Source organism: Condylostylus longicornis, unplaced genomic scaffold (assembly GCF_029603195.1).
Source record: "Condylostylus longicornis isolate FDR11 unplaced genomic scaffold, ASM2960319v2 ptg000137l, whole genome shotgun sequence".
Classification (NCBI taxonomy): Eukaryota; Metazoa; Arthropoda; class Insecta; order Diptera; family Dolichopodidae; genus Condylostylus; species Condylostylus longicornis.
This window is the reverse complement of record NW_026578105.1, coordinates 1,874,340-1,896,660: the sequence shown is the minus strand read 5'-3', so window position 1 is coordinate 1,896,660 and position 22,321 is coordinate 1,874,340. Positions and strand designations below refer to the sequence as shown.

General features: G+C 20.2%; 1 protein-coding gene and 1 long non-coding RNA gene across 2 annotated transcripts; both read left to right on the top strand.

Moving 5' to 3' along the window:
* Window positions 1-336: 336 nt before the first annotated feature.
* On the top strand, window positions 337-1,662 carry LOC129615548 (uncharacterized). Its single transcript, XR_008697466.1, has 2 exons — window positions 337-456; window positions 789-1,662. It is a non-coding gene; the product is annotated as an uncharacterized LOC129615548 (long non-coding RNA).
* A 3,743-nt stretch (window positions 1,663-5,405) lies between these two features.
* On the top strand, window positions 5,406-20,963 carry LOC129615566 (protein kinase 4-like). The gene is made up of 6 exons (XM_055530820.1): window positions 5,406-5,773; window positions 5,837-5,964; window positions 6,085-6,255; window positions 6,514-6,615; window positions 6,772-7,034; window positions 20,862-20,963. Exons 1-6 carry the CDS (start codon window positions 5,406-5,408, stop codon window positions 20,961-20,963), a joined length of 1,134 nt encoding a protein of 377 aa, XP_055386795.1.
* Window positions 20,964-22,321: the final 1,358 nt, after the last annotated feature.

Sequence of the window (22,321 nt, the reverse complement as noted above, 5' to 3'; positions counted from 1 at the left end):
ACACATAATATATTTGAAATATTTTACATCCATGTATTTGTGAGTTTTGTTTCTCAATTTAGTTGAAAATTTTATTATTTTTTTTTTTTTTCTGTTAGCTTTTCCTACTATTTTTACTACTACAAGTACTATTTATATTCATTAATGTTACATTGGTTTTATTTCATTTAAAATGAAAAAAGAAAATGTTTTTTTTTTTTTTCTTGTATTCTATATAAGAATAAGATTTTATTTTTGTTTTTTCTTTTTTTAATTATTTTTGCTTTTGTGTCGGGAGAGATCCTTGCCAAGTTATTTTGTGTAGAAACAAAAAAAAAAATTCATTCGCGTTTCATCTCTTCAGTGAGGCGATACAGAAATTTAACAGTATAACGGTTAAAAAAATCAACCATACTAGAAAGAAAAAATAAAATAAAAGTAAAAATAAAAAAGAAAATAAAAAAAAATAAAATAAATGTAAGGAATAAAATAAATAGAACAAAATTAAAAATTACAGTAAAAAAAAAAATAAAGTATAACAACAAAACTATATTGAAAATTTTACAAAAAAAAAAAAAACCAATTAAGAGAAAATATAAAAATATATATATAAGAGTGTATAAAAAATTAAATATAAATTTATATAAGAAAAAATTAATAAATACAATAAATTTTCTTATATAAAATTAATTTTTTTTTTCTTTTTCCAAAAAAAAAAAAACAAATATTTATTAAAAATATTTAAAAAAAAAAAAAATTTATTTAATTTTTTTTTTTTTTTTCATTTCATTTCATTTTATTAATTGCAGTCAAATCTCATTATGATTTTATTTCATGAATAAGAACATTTATATATGAACGTATATACAATATATAAAAAAAAAACATTAAATAAATGAATAAACTATGTGTATATAATATGAAAAAAGAAAATAAAAATTTCTTGTGGCCTAAAGCAGGATAAAAGCAATAATTTATAAATATATTAAAGAAAAAAAAAAGGAAGCAAAACAAAAAAAAAATATAATATAGAAAAATCTATAAAAGTGATGTGAAAAATATTTTCAGAAAATTCAAATTCAAATGAATACAAAAAAAGGGAATGAAATATACAAAATTTTGCATAAGAATCCAAAAAAAAAAACCGAAAATTTAAAAAAAATATTCTCAATTCTATTTAAAAAATTTTTGAAGAGTGCACTAATATAACATCATTGTTTTTTTCTTTTCTAATCAATATAATTTTAATAAATATTTTCAAATGAGCACAAAATTAAAAAAATGATTCAAGAAAACTAAAAACAATTTACACCTAAATTCTACAAGGATAGAATTATAACATAAAAAAAAAAAACACACAATTAAAAATTACTGAAAAATTTTTCTTTACCATTATTATATACGAATGAGAAATTATTAACCGTAACAGAAATATAAGAAAAAGAAGAAGAAAAAATCAAAAAGGATTAAAGCCGCCAAATGGCCAAAATGGCCTTATTATATTGCCTAAAAAATCAGGATTTTAAAGGATTTTCAATTATTGTGAATAATGTGTATTGTAATACAAAAGCTTATTTATAAATTTATTGTATTATAAAAATTTTGGAATTTATAATTAAAATAATATATTCAATAATTCAAGTGAAATATATAATATATTAAATAATATTGTTAAAAGGATCATTCAAAGAAAATTCAGAAAATATAAAAATTATTCAAAAAAGAAAATTTTTAATTACAATTTATTATACTTTTCATTAAAAATATTAAAAATGAAAACAATTATTAAAATACTCTCAAAATTTCCAAAATGTATGAAACTTTATTAAAATTTATTAAAATAAAAAAAAATTTCAAAAAATATTTACAATAAATCATCATCATCATCATTGTTATTATTACCAGATAATTTCAATAATTCAATTTATATTATTAAATTAAAAAATTAAATATTCAATAATAATAAGAGAAATTGAATAAAATTAAATAATTTTGGTTATTCAAAATTAAATTAATAAAACAAAAACTGAAAGAAGAATAAAAAAACAATTTATATGACCTACCCCCACGTCCTATAACTCTGAAATATATATATCTATATATATATATGATTGATAAACACATTTATATATATATATATATATATTGGAAATCATAGTAATAATAACTATTATAGTGTATATAGCCGTCAGCTCAACGAGTCATAAAATCAGCTAAACACAAAAAAAAAAAAAATATTTCCTTTTTAAAAAAAATATTTTTTACAATTAAGGAGAGATTTCTAAAAAAATATTTTGTGCTTCATAATTTATTTATTTTTTTTTTTTTTTTACAGTAATTAATTATAGATTTTTTAATTAAAAAAAAAAAATATTTCATGTGATTATTTTTTCAAACATATTAAAAAAACAAAAAAAAAAAAATGAAAAGAAAGAGTGCATTTAAGAACAAGTGAAATTTTATTTTTGTTTTTTATTTTTTTGCTGTATTTTATTATTAAAAGTTATGGTAATTTAACCAGAACGGAAACTAACACTGGAACGAACAAGAGTAATAAAACAAAAACAAAAAAGATTCAAAAATTAAAGAAAAAATGTTGAAAAATTTTCTAAAATTAAAATCTAATCGACTTGTAATTTTTATAAATTCTGTCGTTCCATATAATGTTGCCGGCTAGCAATCAATTAACACAATAGACCCCATATCCTTTCATATATTTAATATATAAAATAGTGTTACAAAATTTATATGTTAAAAATTGATTTGAAAAAGAGAAAAGAAATAAAAACGAAAAATATAAATAATAAATTTTTAAAAATAAAAATATTTATAATATAAAACGAGCTCTATAATCAAAATTAATTAAAAAAAACAATAATTTACTAATATATATGTAAATACCACTTTTATGCTTAGTGTTAAAAAATTAGTGCGTTTATAAGAAATTATTACACAAAACCAGAATTAATTCTTAAAGAAAAAAATTTTATTTCATTTTCTTTTTGGAGCAAACATATTAAAAATTCATTTTTATTTAAATTAATTTTGAAAAAAAAAAAAAAAGAAATTGTTTAATAATCAATAACAAAAAAAAAAAAAACAAGTAAATAAAGTTCCTTAAAATATGCAAGAAAAAAATAGAACATATTTTTATTTCGGAAGCACTTTATTGTAAACTAAAATTTTTTTTTTTTCGAAATAAAATAAAATAAAAAAATAGAATTGAAAACGAAAAACAAATTCATAATATAAACGCACATATGCGATAAAAATAATTTCAAAAATAAAACAAATAAACTTTCGGAAAAAAAATTAGAGCCCATAAAAAAAAAAATAAATTTCCAATTTTATAATAAGAAAAAATTATTTTGTAATTTATTTTTTTTTCCTGAAAATTTCCCATTATTACGAAAATATCCCAAAAATTAAAATTTTTTATAATCATAACTAAATTCAGCAATTTCAATTTAGAAAATTCAATAAAAGAAAAAGCCATTTCTTAAGCGCAATCATACAAAATAAAATAAAAACAAAAAAAAAAAAGAGAAGGAAAAATTAAGATAGAAATTTCCTTGTATTATTTTCTATATAAATATAATACATTTATACATACACTAAAAAAAAAAAATTTGTTTTTTTTTTTTAAAAAAAATCTCTAAACATGATTATATGCGGTCATAAAATCATTACTATTCCATTTTAAATAAAATTCCCAGACTAGAAAAACATAACTAGAGCGTATATGAAAAAGGATCCATTTATAATATTAAAGCGACAAAATGAGAACAATATGAAAGAAACTATATGAACAAATAAATTATAAAATTTTTAGTAATATTTGCCAAAAAACAAAAACGAAAAACAAAAAACAAGCATAAATAAATGAAAAATATCAGAACAGAATACAAAAATTTTCAGTAGAAAAGAAACAAAAAAAAAACAATAAAAATTTTCGTGAATTGTCCAAAAATTATATTCGAAAAAAAGAATAAAGAAAATCCAAATATCGAAACAGAGCAATCATTTATATTAGTTTCCCAGTGAAAATACAGTAAAATTTGGTTCCTATTATATAAAAAAAAAAAAAAAACAAACATAATATAATTATAATAAAAAATTAAATTTAATAACAAAAACTAAAAGAAAATTTTATAAAACCAAAATAATTTTTTGCATATTTCGAATAAATTTCAGAGAAGAGAAAATACCGACGGTATACAAGAAAAAAAATATTCTCTTTTCTTTTTTTTTCTTCTTGTCATAAGAAAAAAATTTCTTAATTATATTTTTAATTCAATTTAAGAAAATTTGAGAAGATAAAAACAAAAATAATCCAAAAAAAATAAGAAAATTTTCTCTCATACAAAATTTGTATTGCGCATAAAATTGCATACTTTCCGGAGCAGCATATAAAATTTATATCTCTACATTTATAAATTTAATTTCTAATTTTCTTTTGAATTTTTTTTTTTTTAAAAATTGCCTATTTCTATAAAATAAGTGTAAATTGTTTTTTTTTTTTTTTCTATTTAGAAAATTTATAAGAACATAAAAAATAAAATAAAACAAGAATAAAAGCACAATATATAAAATTTATTTGAAGACTCTATTGAGAAATTAAGACACAACCAATAATTAAAAAACAAAATTTAATTTCAAACTCTTGTCATTTTTTTTTTTTTTTGTATTTTGGAATTAAAATTCAAATGGGAAAATTAATTCCTGGATGGTGGCTGGATTACTACCAACTTAATTTAATAAATACATCATCTACCTAATCTTTAATATTATAATAAAAGAATAGTTATATTTAATTTATACTCTAATAAATCTTGTATATTTTGTTAATGTCTTGAACATTTTTTTTTTCTCATATATTAACAATCAAAATTAATAATTACAAAAAAAAAGAATAACAACATTGAAAAAGAAAAAAAACCTACGAAAATACACAATTTTACAAAACTATCTACAAAATATTTTTTACTAATTTTCATTCTTTATATTACATATATATGTATATACCCTAAAAATATAAAAGTGTGTATGTGACTTTGAACACTTTATATTTTACATGCAATCGATAGTATAAAAATCTTTTTCTTTTATACTCTTTTATAATATAGTTATTCTTATATATTATTTTTTATTTAAATTAATTATATATAAAACTTAATAAAAACATAAGAACAAAGAAAAAAATAATAAAATCTGCACCTGTAAATTGTTAGGCACAAAATAAAAAAAAAAAAACAAAAATAAAGCTATATTTCTATACTAACCAACTAATTAAATAAACGTAATATAAATAAATTAAAAAATTAATAATAAAATATTAAATTAATTAAAAATAATTAAAAAAAAAAAACAAACAAATCATGTTACAAAATCTCATAAAAATTTTAATGTTCTTAACAGTGCTCTTAATGAGCACAAGCTCTTTGCATTTGAATCAAAATAGGTTAATACCAGTTGAATTATCAACATTAAATTCATATCGAAGGCAACAGCTACCATCATCATCATCATTATTAAATGATCATCATCATTATCATAATGATCAATATCATCAGACAAGATCAATACGTGATCGACAACCTAATAAAAGATCACAATTACAACAGCAACAGCATCGTATAGTTAAATCAATTGAATTAAATGATGATGATGATGATTTTGGTCTAATAAATAGTGAATATTTACCACATTTACATCGGTATCAACCATTAAATCTACAACAGCAACAACAACAAGAACAGCAACAACAGCAACAACAGTTGCAATTACAACAGCAGCAACAAGAACAACAACAGCAATTTCATCCAAAAATATTTCATACGCAGCAAATATCAAATAGAAGAAATAATAATAATAATAATAATTTACCACCAACATCATCATTCTTTAATAGCCATAATCAATTTAATGGTAGATTTACTGGTTCGTCATTACCATCATCAACAATAACATCACCATATGATTATCGTAATAATTTAATAAATTATCGTCATCGGACACAATCAATACCAATATATAAACAAATGCAACAGCAACAACAACAACAATTACAACAACAACATGAACAGGAGCCACAACATGATCAAGAAAAATTATTACCAATTTCAATGCATCATTTATTACAACATCATCCATCATTACCATTAAATATTCGTGGTAATGTTGATGAAGGTGGCGGTATCAGTAGTAGCAGTATCACCATTAATAATGATTTTATTGATAATGGTAATAGTAGAGATTCTACTGGAATCGGTTTAGGTGATAATGAAAATTATATTAGAATTGGTGTTGATAATATTGATGATGATACTACTATTACTGGTCACAGACATATTGATGATGGTAATGGAATTTTAAAAAGCAGTAATAGTAAAAATGTTTTAACTTCTGATGATATCGATAGTCTTATGATGTTAAATGATGATATATATAGTGGTTATACAGACCCAACAGAAAAATTTATCAAAAATTCTGATACCAATATAAGAATAAATAATAAAAATAATAAAATTACAGGCACTGGAAATCTTAATAATCCATTTTATGATACAAATAACAGAAACAGTCAAATTGGTTTAATGAACAGCAATGATAATAGTAATAATAAAAATAGCTTAAGTAATAGCAATATAAATACAAATACAAATAATAATAATAATAATCAATTTCAATTACAACCACCAAAAGCACTGCAGGAATTGTTTCAACAGCAACAACAAAAACAAAAACCAAATGATAAACAATTAAATACAAATGCATTGCAATTAAAATTAGCATCATTAGATCAACAGACATCTTCATTATCATCATCATCGAATGAAGAATATGATTTAAAAGATGATTATAAAAATCGAAGATTATCAAGTTCTTTAGGATCATCAACAACATCAGCATTAGATAATCGAATTAAACAGAAAGAAGAAAAAATTAAACTTGAATTATTAAAAAGACAACAGCAATTAAAAAAGATAACAAATGGTAAATCTGGTGGAAAACAAAATGAACAAAAACGACAAAAAATGCAAAAAGATCAACAGGTAAATAATGATGATGGTAGCATTGATTCATTTATAAATTCTGATACATTATCATTTCAAAAGGATAACAATAAAGAATTGAATTCAAATAATAAAAAACAACAAAATCAAAATAATAAATTAAGAAATAATAATAATAACAATAATAGTAATAATAATAATAATAATAATAACAATAGACAACAAAAAAGACAACAAAAAAAAGATTTACAACAAACAAATAAAAGAAATGTTGGAAATGTTGGTGGCTTACAATCAAATATATCACCAGTTTCACATAGTATTGCGAATCAATTAATGTTACGCAATACTAGAGGTCAAAGACAGTATGATGTTCCTCAAATAGGTAAGTGATTTGAATATTCTTTACTTTGCAATTAATATTATTAATTCAACAAATTATAATCAAAATAATAATTTTAATTCAAAATAAATTTTATCATACAATTTTCAACAATGAAATACCATGAATCTCGTCATTCTGTATAAAATTATTATACCTCAGTGTATTAGAATATGATACTTCCGTGTGAGCGTAGAAAATTTTTACAATAATAAAACATATACAAAGAAAAGAAAATATGTCCTTTATTTGTTGATTAAATTTCAATTAAGTGGGAGATAGAAATCTTATACCAAAAATTCAAGCCTAAACTTTCATTTGACCTTCAATTTAAAATATTTGAAAATGTTGACGTAATAATTTTTTATTAAATGTCATGTTCTATTAGGAAAATTTTCTTAAACAAGAAAATATTTTTGGGCGTTAAATGATCTTTTAACATTTAATTTTAATAATATTCATTAAATGACATTATGGATGCTTAAATTACTCTTGAAACGAAACCTTTTCATATAATTTTGATTTATTTCATATTAAATTTCAATTGAAATTTTGAATACTTTCGCATTTATCGTAAAAAAAATGATATTAATTAGTAATTTCTTTTCGTTTTTAATAAGAATATTAGTTTCTTTCTCTTTTTCCTTTCACACAATTGAAGCTCTGGAATAAAATATACACATATATAATAATCCAACCATATAATTAGAATAAAAAGTATTATAAGACAAAAATTTTTGGAAAATGTTTAAAAAAATTTTGAAAAATCTCTTTAAAAAATTTGCAATCTTTAAAGAATTTTTTAAAAAATAATTTTAAGAAAAATTCGATGAATGGAATGAGCACATTTATCTTCATTAATAAAGACCCGAAAACGCAAAAAAAGGGAATAAATAATAACTAAAAGGAATAAAATTGCACATTGCATACCTTAATCCCTTATGGCATACTTTTAGAATGACAGAAAAAATTCAAAATATGAATAAAAATAATGATCACACTGTTCGTTAGCCTGACCAATTATAGGCCAGTCAAAATATTTTATTATTCTATTTTCCAAATAAGAAGTTTTACATATAATTCAAGTAAATTGAAGAAAATTAGGATTTGATGGGTTGAAAAATAATTGGTTACAATATTTTTCAATTTTAAAGTTAAACAATTTAAAAGTAAATTCTCTAAATAGCTAAATATGCTAAGGAATGGAGATATTGAAAATTTTAAGTACTCAAACACTTGTTTAGAAATTTAATAAAAATAATCAACTGAATAAAATTCAAAACTCATAAATTACATATTATTTTTAAGGAATCATAGAAAGATTAAGTATTCTAGTAGCAATAATGACAATATTTTTTGTCACACTGAATATTGTAAGAGTTTTTCTTTTTTTAAATGTTTGAAAATTTTATTACATCCATGGATGGTATCGCAATAAATGATGCATTAAAATTCTTAACAATTAATTAAAATTTTCATTTTATTTTAAAACAAAATGGGTCCAACAAAATATATAATCTTATTAAATGTAACAGCGTTCTGGAACACTAAACATTGTATAATAATTCACATTTTCTTTTTTTTTTTGTGGATTGGAGACAATAGGGATAAAAAATGTAAAATTTTATAGTCTTACATACCATTTTGAAACAATCTGTTTTATTTAAAAAAAAAAATTTGAAATATTTTTTTTGTATTTTGTTTTTGTACTTTCATTCATATCTTTGTAAAAATTTCAATGGTAAGCAAAAAAAAATGTTTTTACTGGAATTTTCCATAAAATTTTTCAATTTTATTCTACAAATTAAATAAGATTTCATATTTTAAAATAAAGATGGCTAATAATACTTGTAAAGCAAACTGTTATATAAAATATAACAGTTAAAATTTTTAATTCTCAACAATTTAAATAAAATATTTTTTTTTTGTATGAAGTAAAGAAAAGTCTTGCTCTCTCAACTTTTTAAAATCCAATATTATCAACTATTTAAAATTGCCCTGTTACCCTACTCTATACATAATTTTTTATTGGTCTGCATCAAAATTAGGATCTAATATCGATTCCATTTAATTTTCTGACCCAATTCATATAATTTTATTTTCTATTGATAATTTAATTTTATTTTTTATTAAATAAATCAAACATTGTATAGTGTATAACACTTAATTGATTTATTATATTGCATTTTAATTAATTTAATTCAAAGTTTCAATAATACTGTGGTGTAATTATACCCTAGGAAATTGAAATCACTAATTACAAATTCATTAAATAAATTTACTTATCTGTGTATTGATAAAAATATTGAAAAATATTTTACTTTTTTATATTATAATATTATTTCAATGCATGAAAATTGTTATATTTGGAAATCATTTTTATTAAATAAAAATGCATTCAAAATAATATTTGCATATATCCAATAAAATTATTGATATAAATTGCATTAAATTAGATTTATATAAAATAAATTAAAAGCGTTTGTATAATAATTGACAAATAAAATTAAATATATTAAAAATATAGAAATGGAAAAGGGTGTCTTATAATTATTATTTAGCAAAAGTTTAATTTATAAAAGTATTAGGAATATTGTTGCATATTCATTTGAAATAAGAAGAAATATTAAAACTATATTTAAAAAATAGAATTGTATAACAGTTAAATTAAATTGTATAACAGTTATAATTTAAACGTTCTTCCTTTTTTTAGAAACTCAGTTATGATATTGCAAACTTAAAAGAAATAACTGAACTGAGAAATAACAAAAACTGAATTTACTTGAGATAAGCTGAAGAAAAAACGGACTTTTTCGGAGAAAAGTCCTGTAATTTCTAGCTGAAGAGAGATACAGCAAAATTTTGAAATTTCAATATATTTGCTTATGCGTATTTTTCTTTGATTTTCAGTTTTTCAACGTATCGACGGCATATGTAAATGAAGATTGATTTCGTTAACGGACCAAATTAAACTAAAAAATATTTTTTCTCAAATTTGAAATTATCGAAAATTTTTGGATAAATTAATTAAATTTTATCTCTGATTGACGAATTATAAAAAAAGCTTAAGCCTTTTCAAAACATTTTAAGAAAATTTTCAATTTACAAAATTTTGAAACACTAAAAAATCAAATAAAAAAACAAGATCCTATTGACATTTTATTGTAAAATTTGAATCAAGTAAAAATGTTGATTTTGATCTTTACCAAAATAGCATATTAAACTGTTTTAAATTTGGAGAAAATTTTTTGTAGAGTTTTTCAAAATTTTGGCGAAAATATGCAACATAACCATATTGAACTAATTTTCTTAAAAAACCTTTCCCAAGACCTTACCGACGAGAACTTAACCGATGTTTAGCAAAAAGTTCTCCAAAAAATGTTGTAAAGATTTTGGAGACTTTTTGAACGATGCGCCACATAACCAGATTTGGAATCGTATGCGCATCTGTACCGAATTTCAAGTCCCCAGCTCTTTGCATTCTCAAATGAGCGCTTCAACAGCAGACGAATGAAAGAACGGACATAGCTAACTTGTCTTAAATTGTGAGTCTGAGCAAAATTATATCTAACTTTCCAGGGTCGTGAACGTTTTCTTCTTCAATTTTATATACCCTTCTTATATATTACATAGGGTATGAAAATATAATATGAACAAACAAAACTTTGTCTCCTAAAACAAAATAAAATTCGTTTAATTGTATTTCAAAGTATCATAGCACTTTACTTGTTAAGTATTATAGTGGTTTGTTCGTATAACAGTATAATAAATTTGTATTGTTATTGAAAACAAAATTTTATAAAGCAATTAAAATAAACTTTTAAGTTAATGAATTAAAAAAAAAAAAATTATTTTATTCAAAAACATTCTTCCTTTTCTCAAGATGCTTAATTTAATTTTGTGAATAAAAAAAAAAAATAATATTAAAAGAGAAACAGAGGCCAAATAATTTTTTTATTATTCTTTTTCCATTCATTTTATTTTTATATTTGCGATATTTTAATTTAATTTCAATTTTAATTCAATATGGTTTTGCAATAATTCAATAAATTTAAAATGAAATCATATTGAAGAACTAATTCAATTTTTATATAGAGTCGCATTATATAGAATTTTTATATAGAATAGAGAATATATTCACAGTCTATAGAGGTTCTAAATACGCACATACAAATTCGAGACAAAAAAATTAAATTAAATTTCTCTAACTTATTTTGAATTAATTATTTTCGTATACTATACTATTCTACAAAATTATATATATACTTACATAAATATAAGTATATAATGAAAATTAATGAATTAGATAACTAAAGTAAAAAGTAAAAAATTAAATATAATGAGAAAAATATAAAGAACAATGAATAAATTTTTTTATAAACTAATTTTATTTTACTTGTATTTCAATTGTTCTTTTAATTTTACTTATACATTGGTATTGTATTGCAATCCCTACACATTTTTATTCATATTCCTTAACTAAAATTCTTTTTTTTTTAATGTATAACAGAATTTTCAGCAATAAAATTATTTTGGAATTAATAATAATAAACACAGACACACTACATTTATAACGACATTCATATAGTATTGCGGTCTAACTCACATATAACACAAATTATTCTCGTTGTCAATCCTGTGATAAATAAAAAACCTATATCATGAAAATCACGAATTGTATATAATATATATATGTATATTATAAACATGTATATGATCTTATTAAATGCTTCGTTTTCTGTTTTCTTTTAGAATATTCGAAAAATTTATTCAATTACCCACATTAGGCTATTTTAGTACAATTTCTATTTCTTAATATAAATATAAATGGTCAAAAAATAGAATTACTGTGCAAGTTAATAAAACATTCAAAAATAGTATTTGAAAAAATATTAAGGTTCTTGTAATTGCCATTACATAACTTACATAAGTCATTATTATTGGAACAAGCAATTAAAAATTAACCATAATTTATTGTCAAAATATTAGTATTTCAACATTAGTCATATAATTTCATGCTATAATTTGGGTTATGGACAGTGTTTCGCTTACTAATAGAAATACTAAGAGCTCTTAAGGAATTCAAATGCAAATATTATAGAGAAACTAAATAAATTAATCTGTTGAACCTATAAGTATGCAATTTTTTTGAAAGAATAATAAAAATTTTCACCTTTTAAATTTTAATATAACTAGTGCGATTCTAATAATTTGTGTCATACAATATTTTCTCAAATATTTAAAATTTTCTCTCTTCAAAAGAGCAGAGTAATGTTTTAACACTCTTATGAATTTTTTCTTGAATTTTGAATATTTCATAATTGTTTTATTATTATAATTTAGGAATAAATAATTTTATTTTTTATATTATAATAATTTTAATTTTAATTGTACACTTGTATGCAATTAATTAAATATAAAATAATTAATAATGGTATAACATATTTATAGGAGCCTATCATATAATATAATCTTATTTGAATAAAATAATTATTTACTTTAAATACAAAATATAAAAATTCTGCAATAAAAGAGAATATATAATATAACTAAAGCTGTATTTTGTAACAATTTATGACTTTATATCACATTATCATTATTAATTTTTCTACACAGTATACATATTGTATTAAACTTTATTATCCTTATTATATTGTTATACACACAAATATCTTATTATAAAGATTTGGTCCTTTTCTTTCATTTCATTTCCGATCTGAAAATTTAAATGTTTATAAAATTATATTATATTTATTATAATATATTTTATATGTATGTAGATATACATTTATTATAATATATACAAATTTATATAAATAGAACTAATTCTTTATAAGGCTTAATTTCCATTTCTCTGCCTTTTGTTTTTTTTTTTTTGTGATATCTTGTCCATTGCTAATTTCCTTGTCTTTTCTTAATTCATTAAATGAAAACAAAATGAAAATAACTTCTGTTATATTGAATTAATAAACATACTTTATTATAATATATACAAGTTCTAATTTGTAATACAAAAATTAGATGTATAAAAATTTGTACAATAGTTAACATATACACAAATATATTCTTGAATAAGAAATGTTATATAATGTATAAAAAATACCTTATATATGTACAGAATCATAAAAAAATTATACTAATTAAACATCACTATATATACAAAATATTTCTATTTGCAGGAAAATCATTAAACTTTATATAAGATTAAAGAAAAATACATTTAATTGAATTTAAGAAAGATATATATGAACCTAATGATAGCATATCATATATATGATATATACAGATCTATGATATATATATCAATATATTGTATAAAAAAAATATTGTATTATATATCATGAATTTGGCTACACAGGTTATAATAAAAATGAATCTTAAACAAATAAATTTGCAATATTAAAAATTATAAGAAAATTTTTATAATAAAAGAAGAAAAATAATTATAAAGCATCACTTTATTTTATTTGGTATTTATACCCTGTTCATAAAAATATTGATAACTGATTCATTTGGTATAGCAAAATTGCTATCTGAAATTCGTTTTTGTTTTTTTTCAAATATTTGATACCGCTTTTTTTCTAAACGATAAGCTGTAGAAGTCTGAAATTTTAATAAAATTATGTCTGAAGACAAATAAAAATATTTTTCTAACTCGATTCCCCGTCAAGTTACTACCTCTCGAAATTTATAATATTTAAATGTTCGGCATCATATATTTCCGAAACTGCAAACTTTTTGAAATTTCTATAATAGCAGAACGCTAACGGTTAATATTATGCATTAAAAAAATATAATAATTTTTAGCCCTTACTGCACGCCGTCCGATAAATCCATTATGTTAATACTTCTTAAAATTTTTTTTTCTCATCCTAAATGTATGCAATAGTATGATATATATAATTTGATATATCAACGAAACAAATTTAAACAATGTAGGAAGTTCCCTCTAAATGAGATATTTTCAGTTGTGGAAGGGAAAAGTGCTTGGTATTAACCAAATTTTATTTTATTTTGAGTTATTCTAAATTATACAAAATTAAAAATATAAATTTTTAAAAAATTGTTTTCAAGAAATGGAAAAATATTCTGATTTTAAATTTGTATAACACTTTTAAAAATTATTTCAAAATTTTCTTTTTTCCTTTGTTTTTAATTAAAATAAAAATAATTTTTTCATTATGAATGTAAAATCAATCTGTCATTTCAAAATGTTTTAAAAAATTTAATTCCTAATGAAACTGACATGCACTAATGAAATAATTAAAATTGATTTGTATAGATTTATAATTTGAACAGAAATATATTTCAATTAGTTAAATATAGTAGTACAGTTGAAGTATATAGTTTAAAAAAAAAAATAAATAAATAAAAGTTTAAAAATTCCTTTAAAGTTTTTAATTTAATTAATTTAAAAAAATTACTTTCAATTGCATTTGGCAGATTTTGTACTAGTAGTTTTAAAAATACAAAAATTTCTTATTACCGTAAATAAAATATTAGAAAAATTTTTCATATTTACCCATAATAAGTTAATAATGTAATTGATAAAAATTGCCTGATTTTTCCGAATATTTTTTTTTTATTTTTATATTATAATTGTTGCTATACAAAAAATAGAATGGAGTTTAAATATCACTAATATCAAATAATACTAGTACTGACCAACTTAACATGAAAAAGAATTGATTAAAATATTTGAAATTCTTCATATCGAAGACAAATAGGAAAATTCTTTATCCAACATTTTGAAAATTTTTGAACCTTAAAATGAAATATTCACTCCTATGTTATTCTTCACAAATTTGCAGACTGTAAATTAAAATAAAGGTATTTTGCAAAATATAACAGTTCAATTGCTATAGTATTATAAATTCTATTAGTTTCAAAATATTTTAAAACTCTTCTTATGTTGGATCAAGAATTTTCCCCTCTTTCTATCGTTACTATAAAAATTATTATCTACAATTTCAAAATTAATATTTATATTAAAATCAGAAAAATATTCTTTTAAAATATTTGACCAAATTATTTTAAAGAAAGAAAATACTATCATTCCGAAAACTCTGATTAAATTTAAAATATGGTGATAAAATACTCGCTTTAAATTTTAATCTTCGAAATTTTATTTAAAAATTACGTTAAGTTTTTTTAAAATTTAATTGGCACAGAAATAATATTTTTGAGTGGGTCAATTATTTCTTACTGCTTAACATTACTGTCCTATATTAATAATGAAAATAAACCAAAAATTATTAACCCTAACTACACAAAATTTAGACGTCATAGCACTTACAATCTTCAAACTCATTTTTTTTTCATTCATTTTCCCCCTTTCTTTTTGTTATTTTTTTTTTTTTATAAAGTAGCCATGTAATTAATTATTTTAATACTTAATATTCATTAATTTCATTAAGACATAAACTTACACATTAACATATTTTATATAATATATATATATAGTATATAATAAATAACATTTACAAAATATATATATATATATATATCTATATAATAATAAAAATGGAAAAATAAATTTATTTTTATAACATACCATCATCACAATTGAGGACTTTAATAAATATTTATTTATAAAAATAACTTTACAATAATTAAATGGTGTCCTTTCCATTATATATGTATGTATGTAAAATTAAAATAAATAGATTGTTATATTTTTATATAAAATTATATTTTTAAAATAAATTTTCTATGTAATATTATATTATAGAATTTATTAAATAGAACTATAGAAGTATGCATTTTAACACAATATTAATTATAATAATGTTCTAAGGACTTATAATATACGATGGGTACAAGTCTACCGTACGCATACAAAAATATTAATGTATATAATTATTTATATACGTACATAGAAAAGCCTGTTATATATTTATAGTTAAATTTATATAAAATTTTGATTGCATTTAATTATTCGTTTTTGTTTTTTTTTGATTATGTTGTTTTTTCATCACACCCTCATTAAAAAATCAGTTAGTAAAACTTGTTTTAAATGAAAAGAAAAAAATTAAATATGTAAATAAAAATAAAAGGCAAAAATTAAATAAAAAAATAACTTTATTTTTTTTTTATATTTAATTAAAAAAAAAAAATATAGAAATTAGTATAGAATGAAAAGGAAAAAAATTCAGGCCGCCCGCCTTTTTTATTTCATAAATGAATTAAATATTATTTTGCTTGGTATACTCTAGAAGAATTGACGTTTTTTATTTAAAGTTTCCATCTGGTTATTAATAAAATGTAGGTTAAACAGTAGCGTCCTAACTTGCTATAAAAATAATAGTAATAATAAGAAAGCAGAAACATTTTCGTGTAGAGTAGGCGACAATGAAAAATTGGAAAAATAAAAATTTTTTTCTTAAGCTGGTCTTGAATCAATTACAAAATAAGTAAATGGCATACTCTATTTTTCTCCACAACTCCCAAACCAGATCATGTAGCGTGACGACTCATATACCAAATTGAAGCTCAATTATCAAGATTATCACTTTTGATAAAATTGGAGAAAGCTCCAATGATACGTCACCTAAAAAATTAACGTTTTTTAAAAAATTAAAATTTCAAATTTTTCGAATTTTAAAGTCATGTGATTCCGAAATCTAAACAGATTATAGATAATGTAGATATTCATAAGAAAGCCTATGTTCTGAGGTTTTCAAATCATATTTAATAATATGCCTGTCTTATACAGGCACAGAGTTATACTTAAAATTTCAAGATCGAAATTTTAAGCCTCTATAACTCCGAACGTGTTGAGCTGTGAACACTGTCTCCATAAAAAAATTTTGTCTACTCATGATAGCCCATACAATGTTATATATGGTTCACTTTGATACCAGACACCCTGTATATAATAATGAATTCATAATGTATTCCTGAATTTTCAATTTTCCATTGACAACAAGTAATTTTTTATTACTCGTATATACAAATAGAAAATTTTGGAATATTGGTTTTTTTTTTTCTTGTCAATTTTTAACAGCAACCATAAATTAAGTGACATATTTTGTGACTCATTTAACTTGAAGAATCTAAATTGCAATAATATAGTACTGACTCTTAATGTTATAGTCTTAAAAATCAATACATTTAAATACATGTATATGTATATATAGCAGGGATTCTCTGCGGAAAAATGAAAATCATTTTCACTTTAATTTATTTTATTTTTTGTTTTTTGCGTTTCTTTCTCTTTTATATATATGTATAATAAAAATAGATTTATTAAAATTAAAAGCATATTACATTTTTTTTTTTTGAAAATCGTTGGTTAGCCATCACATTTTATGAAAATTTACAATACTGACCTTACTTACTGAAGCAAAAAAGAAGAAAAAATCAAAAAATTAAAAAAACCAGAAAAAAATGAGAGAAAAAAAGTAGAACAAAAAATGAGTAAATATGGAAAGAAAAGAATAAAGAGTAAAGAAAAAAAAATTATTTAAAAAAAAAAATTAAATTTTTTAACATAATAAAAATTTATAATTTTTCTTCTTCAATTCAATATTTAAATATTATAATAATAATTGATATATATATACACACAATATATAATATATATATATATGTTTGTATACTTACAATAAAATATTTTGTATACAATATATCGGCTATTTTACGTACACAATATATTGCCACTCTTCTTTCATTATTCTTATTATATTTTTGTTGTTGTTGTTGTTCTTGCTATTCTTATTTGCTTTTCTCATATATGTATATATATATATATATATATATATATGTATATAAATATATGTTACAAATTTTAATGACGAAAAACAATTTTTATAAATATAGAAAATTTGTTTTATTTTTTTTCTTTCCTCTCTTTATACACTCTTCTCATATGAAATTGCCTTCAGTTTTCTTAAATCTTTGCGTTTTAAAATTATAAAATATAAAAAAAAAAAATATTACACACACTCATATCGCACCGTGTATAACAAAATAATATTCAAAACAAAAAAACAAAAGAGAAAAACAACAGAGAAAAAGATGAGATGGGAGAAGAGCTGAGTGTCGTATAAAGTGTACAAAACTCTCTCATATATATATATATATATATGTACAAATGTATATATATAAATATTTTCAAGGACTTCAATGACGTTTTCTGTTTTTTGTTTTTCTGCTTCTTTTTCTTTTTTATTATTTTTTCTTAGTGTTTTATTTTATTTATTTTTTCTTGTTTTTTTTTTTTTTTTAATAAAACATTCAAGTGGTGGTAGGTACACACAGGAGAATAAAATTAACTTAAATAAATTTTATTTTTATTTTTTGGTATTTTTTTGCTTTTCATTATTTTTAGCCGTTTTATAAATTATTATTTTTGTTGTTTCAATTATTATCCTTTTTAAATTTTTGTTCTATTGTTTTTTCTTCAAATACTTTATAAGCATATTGTATGTATGTGGATTGAAGAATGTATACATGCATAAAATAATGTGTGCGTGTGTATTAGGATTTCAGTGGTTTCTAATTTTTTTTTTATGTTTTTAATTTTTCTTTGTTTTCCTTGTGAAAATAAACATGTGATTTATTTTATTGGACTCAAAAGCAAAAATAAGAAATTTATGAATATAATTACAAGGATTCATGGTTAACAGATCATTTATATTTTGTATTCAATCTACTTTTTGGTCATAATATTCTCTACTTCTTTTTTGCTATATTTTCTTATTTCTTTGCCAAAAAAATAAAAAAATTTTTTCTCAAAAAAAATTTATAAAAATGTTAAAAAAAAAAAATTTTCTACTTTTTTCCCCATTTTTTTACTCTTTTCATTACTGTTTTTTTTTTTTTTGTTTCCTTTACGTACTTTTTATTCTTTTTTAAACCGGAAATAACAATACAATATTAATATATATTAATATTAGTGTATATATATCTATATGTACAAATTTTATATTATATATAATATTATTGAGTATATATGTATATATATCATTATATATCATATATATATCACTATATATATGATATATATAATGATATATATCATAATGGTATATAATCATTGAGTATATATGTATATATATCATTATATATCATATATATATCATTATATATATATCATATATTTATATATATATATCAACATATTTTATGCGAAGGACGTAGATATTTTGTAAGAAATTTTATATTGTTTTCTTTGTTTTAATTAACAATTGCCAAAATACGAATAATAAATACAGTGGAAATGATGCGAAAAAAAAATTTAGATTTAAAAAGGACATTTCTTTTTATTATAAATAAATTTTTTTTTTGCTTTATTATATAAAAACAATAATATGAAGTATAGTAAGATACCTTTTAGTCATAAAGAAGAAATTTTCTGATGCATAAGAAAAATATATTTAGTTTTGTGTTTTCAAATCACATTACCGAGATTAAACTTAAAGAAAAAAAGCTAGAAAACAGAAAAAAAACTTATAAAAAATGTGGTTAAGCATTTCAACATAATTTTAGAAAACAATTTTTTTTACGTTTCTATTAGTTATCACAAAATGTCATACATTCAACTGGATTAATCTCGAATAATAGGGTGAATTTTTTTGTTATAGGCGACTTATGTTAATCTTATAACTATAAAAATACTTCAAGAGCTACTGAACTATTTGACATTTTGTTAACCTTTTGAAAAAACATGTTTGCAATGCATGTCAGAATTTGAGAATTCGGGCTTTTAACTGATAATATTGAGAAATTCATAGATGACTAATTAAAGCAATGAAACCAAAATTTTCTTAATTTGTTGATTAAACTACTCTAAAACTCAAATTCACATGCAAGTTTTCTTCAAGAAAAGCAAATAAAAAATAGATTTATTTTTAATAAATACAAAGTTTTACATATCAATGATCAATATTTGAATTATAATATAACAATTTTTAAAGAAATTGAAAATATTAAAATAATTTTAAAAATTAATTAATATTATTATAATATTTTGTATAAAATAATTTATATTTAATGTCAACTGAATTGTATTTGAGTATTCATGCATTAAAATTTCAAAAGCTAAAAATTCATATGAAAAAGAAAATAAATAATTTATTATAATAAATACCTATGCATATAAATACACATGTAAATAATAATATATTTGTCCTATAAGACAAATCAGTATAATATGAAGATTTGAATAAAAGTGTAGGTTGCTAGCTATCTGCTCTAATTGATAATAAAAACAATAATATTCCAAAATCAAAAGAAATTTTACGGCACGTGTACAAACGAACATGCACATATTTATATAATTTATTTATTTAATTTTATATACAAATTTACATATGTGTGTATATATCTAAAAAAAAAAGTCATGTTGTATAAATAAATAATATATTTAAATTTTATTAATTTTGAAGAAATGAATGACAAATTTAAGAATTTCTTCATTATTTTGTAATTTAAATCAATGAAATTACAAATAAATCTCGTTTTCTGAAAATATTTTAAAGGTATCGAATGATTATTCGACAAGAAAACGTTCAATAACAATTATGAAAGCTTGGTCTTGTTTTTTAATTAATCATATGCAGAGGCATAATACAATTAATTAAAATATATTAAATTTAATATTGTGTACAATTTAAAAAATCATGCAAATTAAAAATTACAAAATTTTCGGTTTCAGACCGAAAATTTTCCTTAATTTTTTGTGATATTTTGTTGAAAACAAAATGCGATTTTTCAATTTTAAAATTGTTATGTAAATTATTACACATTTTTGTTAATACTTGTAATTTTTTAATATTCATTTCAATTCCTTTATCTACTTTAAATTTTTATTAAAAACGAGTTGAGAATTCAATAATTTTTTTACACATTTAAGGATTAAAATTTTACAATGAGAATTTTTTTATTACAATATTTCAAAAGTTTATTATACTTACACTGTAATCTTATAATAAAATAATGTCAGTTAAACTATTTTAAAAATTTAAGCTGAAATCACCATTTACTGGTTATTTCCCGTTATTTTTAATTAAATATTAGATATTACTTATAATACAGTTAAAATTTATTAATATAAAATTACCATATAGAATTTGTTCACACAAAAAAAAAAAATTTTTCTTACCCCTAAAACTATGCAAAAGAAATTGATTTTTTCTTTATTATCTTGTCAACTTTTATAATATATTTAGCTAGCTATTTACATTATACAATACACGTGTATATAATATATGTATATATTTTGTGGTCTAAAAACATCAAATATTTAAATATATTGAATAGAAAATATTTTCATACCTTTAGGATAAACACATTTTCATTTTCTTTATTTATTACAATAGTCTTTGTATTGTTTTTAACATAGAAAAATTTCCTCCCTATAAATTATATACTATAATATATATATATATATATACTTGTATAATAATATATACATAATAATATTATATAGGCATAAATATTATTGTGGTTCTCCCCCTAAAATAAAAAATTTCCAAGATTGTTTAAAGTGCTATTGAACTTATTTTAAATTGGTCTTGTATATTTTTATTATCTAACTAAATACTTAGACCTGTATATATCTATATATATATATGTATGTGTAATCTGAATATATCAAATAATTACAAGTTACGATTATGTAGGTATATGACTTTTGTTTTCTTTTTCATTTTATTTTTATTATTTTTCTATTTTTAAACTTGATTATATCCTTCTATAGTAAGAAAATTTTTCAAATGTTTATAATAGTTTATGCGTTCAGTTGTATGTTAATATTTCTTTTTTTATAAAACAAAAATAATTTCATATTTATAGTTTATACCTAGTTAGTATAGAATATTTTCTATGGAATATGTGTGCTTTTGTATACATAAAAAAAAATATTATTCTGTACTAAAGAAAAAAATCAAAAAGAAAAATAAGAAACTTGAAAATTCTATTTTCGGTTTATCACAATCTT